The sequence below is a fragment of the Lingula anatina genome, chromosome 4 (assembly GCF_051362555.1).
Source record: "Lingula anatina isolate TDL-2025a chromosome 4, LinAna3.0, whole genome shotgun sequence".
Classification (NCBI taxonomy): domain Eukaryota; kingdom Metazoa; phylum Brachiopoda; class Lingulata; order Lingulida; family Lingulidae; genus Lingula; species Lingula anatina.
The window spans coordinates 3306639-3312692 of NC_141770.1; the positions used below are offsets into that span (position 1 = coordinate 3306639).

The 6054-nt window shown below is 36.9% G+C and overlaps 1 protein-coding gene across 1 annotated transcript; it reads right to left on the reverse strand.

Annotated features, from left to right (window-relative positions):
• Window positions 1-492: 492 nt before the first annotated feature.
• On the reverse strand, window positions 493-1938 carry LOC147762070 (5-hydroxytryptamine receptor 1B-like). The gene has a single exon (XM_087012060.1). The coding sequence runs from the start codon at window positions 1929-1931 to the stop codon at window positions 654-656; it is 1278 nt and encodes a 425-aa protein (XP_086868186.1). The 5' UTR covers window positions 1932-1938; the 3' UTR covers window positions 493-653.
• Window positions 1939-6054: the final 4116 nt, after the last annotated feature.

The window sequence follows — 6054 nt, forward strand, 5'->3', positions numbered from 1 at the left end:
CACATTATAATAGGACAAATTCATCCAGTTTCACATGAAAGCCCCCCTCCCCCCTCCCCTCCCCCATTCCCCCATTGTTATCCAACACACAGGAATATTTTGACAGACTTTCGATGATGATAACCCAAACAATTTCCGAGAACTGTGGGCTACTGTTATAGGGACCCAAGATAAAACACATACACTGATATTGCAGTAAGTGTATTGCTTATAATAAACAAAGATAACCAGATTAAGTGGCATTGTTGCTGGTACATAACAGCTGTTTATCCTGGCTTAAAGACAACAATGTGATTTTCCTCAGACTTACATATTACATTTGTGTAGATAATGCAATCTTTCATATCACAAAAAACGGACATGTTAAAACTGTTAAATTTATGAGCATGGGCAAAGTTAATCATATCTAGCTTCATAGTGTGAACCTGACGGTGACGCGAAGTAGTCCTTTTCATAACAAATCATCTTCATGCTTTCATTGATAATATCAATATCAGCCTTATTGCCCAGTCTTCTGAAGCAAGTTGTGATATTAGAAAGAGATGTCAAGATATTTAACTTAGTATACCTCTGTGTAATTCAATCTACAGCTCTACACATTACATGTACTTTAGGCCAGAAAATTAATATACGCGTTTGGTGAAAAGGGAATCTCAGATGTTTTCTACTTTCAAGTTCAACATTTTGAAAAATGCTCGTCTAAAATTGGAATTCATCAAACCGTATATGAATGGATTAATTGCTGAACTTAAGAATAATAATTCAACGGCAATGTTTCGAAGAACAGCAAAGGTCAAACTGCCCTTCTCAAAGAATTTTTCGCTCCAGAATATTATCGGGTATGGACAATACAGAGCAAAGAAGCTGCCGAGAATAACTGCAGTCATTTTTGCCAGTTTAGCCTCCAAGTCGCTGGCCGATGATTGGATTGTCACGTTTTCAGACTGGTCAGAGCTGATATGAGACGTAGAAGGATCGCTCCTAGACGTAGATGCTGCCAATGATCCCAAACCAGAGGGACCAGGCACTGCGCTTTCATCCCCCAAATTGGGTCCCTGGACGACACGTGAAACAGTGGTTATTCCTCCAGGACGGCTAGTCGCGTCGAGAGAAGCTGATTGGTCAGAAACTGATGGAAACATCGGCGACATGGTACTACTAGCTGTTTGGTTTGTCTGTGTAACCGTTTGCAGCATTTGTGATGTACCATCCTGATAAGCATTGCCATATTGCCCAACTTGCTGGTTTTGTTTCTTGACTCTTCTAAATATTGCGATGTAAAAACCTAAAGCAACCAACAGACAAATAGGGATGTGTGGTGCTCCAACGTAGCGCATGAAACCTGCCATTGTTGTCTCCGCCCTGCATTCCACGCCTGGAGTCCAGTTATCCCAGCCCATAAAAGGTATAGAATGCAAAGTGACCATATACAAATAGCACATGCCAGTGATGAAATAAAATCTCTTTTTTGGTAAAATTCTGGGATAGTGAATATACCAGCATATCTTCATGTATCTTTCAAAGGAAATCAGAGTCTGTATGAACATTGAAAGTCCAATGCATGTACTGAGTGTCGCTATTTTTCCAATGCAGAAGTACTTGTTGAAGGCCAAATGATGCAATGCTGGAAAGATGTCTATGAGATACCCTAGGACTATATTGTAAGGCATGCTGATTAGACCGGTCAAAACATCAACCAGTGCTAAGCTTACAATGGCAATGTTAGTGTTCGACCTAAGCCACTTGAACTTCCAAAACGCAAAAATGACAAAACAATTAGACGTTACCGATACCAGCGATATCAAGGCTTCCACTGTGATAAAGACGATGCAGCTCATGCGTTGACAGGGGAGAGCGGTCTCATTTGATCCGTTCGTTGGAAAAACGTCGGTCACCAAAGTTTCATTCATCATCACGATGTCTTTGGGCATATTCTTGTCTTCAAATCTGCAAGTGATCTGTGTGCGTTCAGCGTCCTGCGTTGAAGTCGCCAAACTCTGTGAGCGAAAACAATGCTGAATCATGTGATCAATGACATATGAGCATACTAATTATGTAGAAGTGCACGGGTTCTATTATATCATTGCTTCCAATACCCGTGGTGTCCACGTTGCTGGATATTTGTTTTGTGACTTTGATAATCCAAAGACGATTGAGAAGTGACGATAGTATTATATAAAAACCTAATATTTCGTCTAACAGAATATAAAGTAGGTCAACCACATGTAGTTACACGCTGTATTAACCTTCCTTTTTCCTTATTTACTTTTAGCTGCAAATTCATTACAAAGCCTATAATTCGTGCCAAGGTGTTTTGTTGTATTCTTTTTTTTTTATAACATATTGTGCCTAGATCGTTTATACACTCTTGATGAAAATGATGCACTATTCCAAAGGAATATTGCATTTATGATTTCAGTAAGTTTAAACTACGACAAAAATGTAATTTACAACCAGCTCATGAGCGATTTATTGCAATCCCATTTTCTTCCCTCAAGTTATGGTATGTATGGGGATTATTCGTTAACCAGTTTCTGAACCTTAACCAGTTTCTTAACCTTGCCTCAGCTCTTCCAATATAGTCGGCTGGACCTCTCCCCTACGGTCTAGAGTATCGTAACAGAGCACAATGTGAATCAAAGCAGTTAAAATCAGACTAGTCTACTTGCTCAATTTCCTGGTCACTGAAGAATTGTTGTGTTCTGCAATCAAGTTGAGATGGTCACTTGTCATATTGTAACAAAAAGGTACACCATTCCACAAAGAACAAATATTACTTCATCAGAAAACCAGACAAGCCATCAGTGACGCATTTCACTGCAATGGATTTGTCAGGTCCATTCCTAGCGGCGGTTCTTCCTCCGTTGGGTTACAAAAGTTCTCCTATGAGTACACATTGGCCCAGCCCCGAAAAAGGGGTCTGCTATTGACTGACCCACTGGAAACTGTTATTTATTTATTTATTTATTTATTTATTTATTTATTTTTATTTTTATTTTTATTTTATTTTATTTTATTTTTTTTTGTGCGCGATTTTGCTGACATTGTTCTCTTTTGACAACAGACACTGTAGAGTATACGGTCCTTCCCGGCTGCAGTTTTACCAGGAAGACCTGTGCTGCTGCCTAGTTGCAAGTGGTGCGTTGTATAATTCGTTGGATGGTGTCAATGCCACGGATCCTTGAGCCATTCCATGGTGAACACAACGATGCTCTTTTGTTTGCTTCCAGCGGACCACATTCCCACAACTTGCCCAGCTCTTCTTTGGCAAATGCGATGGCATAGTTACTCTTCAGACCTGCTTGTTGACCGCTCACTTGCAAATAGTCTGTTAATGATTGCCCTGGCCAGGTATGTCAATGGCTTTATGAAATTTGTCACCAAGAATTTTAAGAACCGAATACATAAGATTTACAAAGTAGATTCCTACTGGGAGTCAAAGAAAATGCGTTATATCTTCGTCTCTAAATTATGTAATTTGAGATGTTAAAGTAAAGAAGCTGGCCCTCATGGCATCTGAAGCTCAGGGTAGATATTGCATAGCATCAAATATAACTATATTTTGTCACACAGGTCATGCAACTCTCATCTCCAATTGAGCATTACCCAATGCATTGCTTCAGCATCCCTAACTTACAAATTGTATATCAGTGATTGCCCTAGTCAGATTAATCAATGGCTTTATGAAAATTGTCACTGTGAATTTTAAGAAGCGAATACATGAAGATTAAAATATATATTCAGTCATTATTTGTAAGAGTATATAAGGAATGAGACACAGTTGATGTACCGGTAGTTACGTATCGTGATTTACACTAACTGGGTGTCAGAGCGAATTCGTTATATCTCCGTCTTTATATCATATAATTTGAGATATTAAAGAAAAGAAGCTGGCACTCATGGCATCTGAAGCTCAGGGTAGATATTGCATAGCATCAAATATAACCACATATCTGCTAGCATTGCACCCCTTATGGAGACTTTTTAAAATTCATTTTTTAAAAATAGTAAATAAAAAGTAAACCGATCTTTGTACTTTGGCAAGCTGAAGTGTCATTCCCGGGAAATTGCTGAAATAAAACTAAAAATAAAAAGGGTAATTTTGATTTAACAGTTTATGTACAAGAAATTATATAAAGCATCTGTATTTACTTTTAAACTCTTTATTAAAATTGTTGCGCCATGAATATACGAACTAAAACAAATTAAGCCCCTGCCATTTATAATAATAATAATAATAATAATAATAATAATAATAATAAAACACTTCTTTAAAACCGCGCTACACATGCGTCTCAGCGCTGTTTACATAAAAATAAAAACTCCACAGGTAAATTAAAGCCAGTATAGACTAAAAAACCAGAATACTTAAAAATTTTAAAAACTAAAAAGATGCTATAAATTAAAGTATTCTTCAAATAAAAAAGTTTTTAAATTCTTCTTAAAACAGTAATATGAGTCATGCAGAGACACATTAGATCTTGTGATAAAATTAGACCATAAAATTGGTGCACAAATCTCGAAACTTCTGTGTCCATATGTTTTAAGAGTCTTTTTGGTGTCTTTTCGCTTAAGTTGAAGTTGTCCACTAGATCGAAGTGATCTGATAGGAGTTAAAAGTTCTATGGTAGAGTTTAAGTAAAATGGACAGTCGCCCTTTAAAATCTTAAAAGTCAAAAGTAATATTTTAAAAACTATTCGTTGAGACACGGGTAGCCAGTGGAGGTTTCGCAGAAATGGTGTGATGTGGTCGGACTTCTGAGCTTTACAGAGGAGACGAGCAGCAGAGTTCTGAATTGATTGTTGCTTTTCCATTTAATAGTTAGGTATTCCAAACAATAGGCTATTGCAATAATCCAGTCTAGAGGTTACAAATGCATGGATGAGTAATTCAGTTTGCTTGGTGTTAATAAGGTGAAAGATCTTGGATATCCGTTGGAGACTAAAATGCTGTTTTACATACTTTGTTAATGTGTGATGTCATTTCACATTTGTTATTAAAAATAACACCCAAGTTCCTTACTTCTGTTGTTGGTTTTATAAAAGAATCCCCAACTCTAATACTATCAAGTGCAGTATTGTCTTTGGAAAACTTAGAGTTGAAATAGACTAATTCAGTTTTTTCATCATTAAAAACTAAGTAGTTGGACTTGACCCAAGATCTAAGTTCATTCGCACAAGCCTCAATAGTTGCTTTTTCATCACAAGGATTTTCACATATAACATATATCTGGGAATCATCTGCATACAACATCAAATTGAAACCAAACTGAGCATTTATATCATTAGGCTCCTTAAAAGCTCCTTTTTTACAACTGTATTCACTTTTAGCTGCATAATATAATATTTTACTTTCATTTCCTTATGATAAAGACTTCAAATTGGATAACACCGATTTGTTTTTCTATGACAGATATGCTTTGCAATTATTCAATGTAATAATTGTCACCAATTAACTAATGGAATTAAGTATCAGTGGTTAAGGATTCAACATCTTTCAACCTATCCAAAATGACACCTTATGCCAATTATTTCAGTAAAACCCAATAACTTAGCCATAGCCATACAACAAACAAACAAAAAATAATAACCGGTGTTTAATGAAACCATTTATCGATCAATGTGAGGACAAGCCGTGGGGACACTATTTTACTGGGCACCTGTTTTTCTATCTTATCATGACTTGATGAAATAAATACCCTGCAAATAACCCGAAAACCGAATGCTGGTACCTGTACTTCACAGGTGATCTATGACAATCAATCTGCCTTGCTGAGAACAAGTGGTTCGTGTACAACTAGACGTCAGAGAGCACCGATTGTTTCTTTTTACGAGAAAATATTCAGTTAATTATCTTCTTGAAGGCATTATTACCATACTTGGGGAAATTGTTTAAATAGTATGAAGAGCAGAGTCGAGCACTGAACAAAGCCCCTCAAAAACGATGACGCTGGCATGATGACAATAGCTTTGAAAATTTTGCAGAAATTTAGGTTTCTTATTAAGTTATGACCAGGCCTACCCAACTACCAGACTCGGCACCTAAGGATCCTG

Bases quoted from the DNA above. Each gene is read 5' to 3' on its own strand.
- LOC147762070 (XM_087012060.1), bottom strand. From the start codon at position 1,931: ATGCCCAAAGACATCGTGATGATGAATGAAACTTTGGTGACCGACGTT.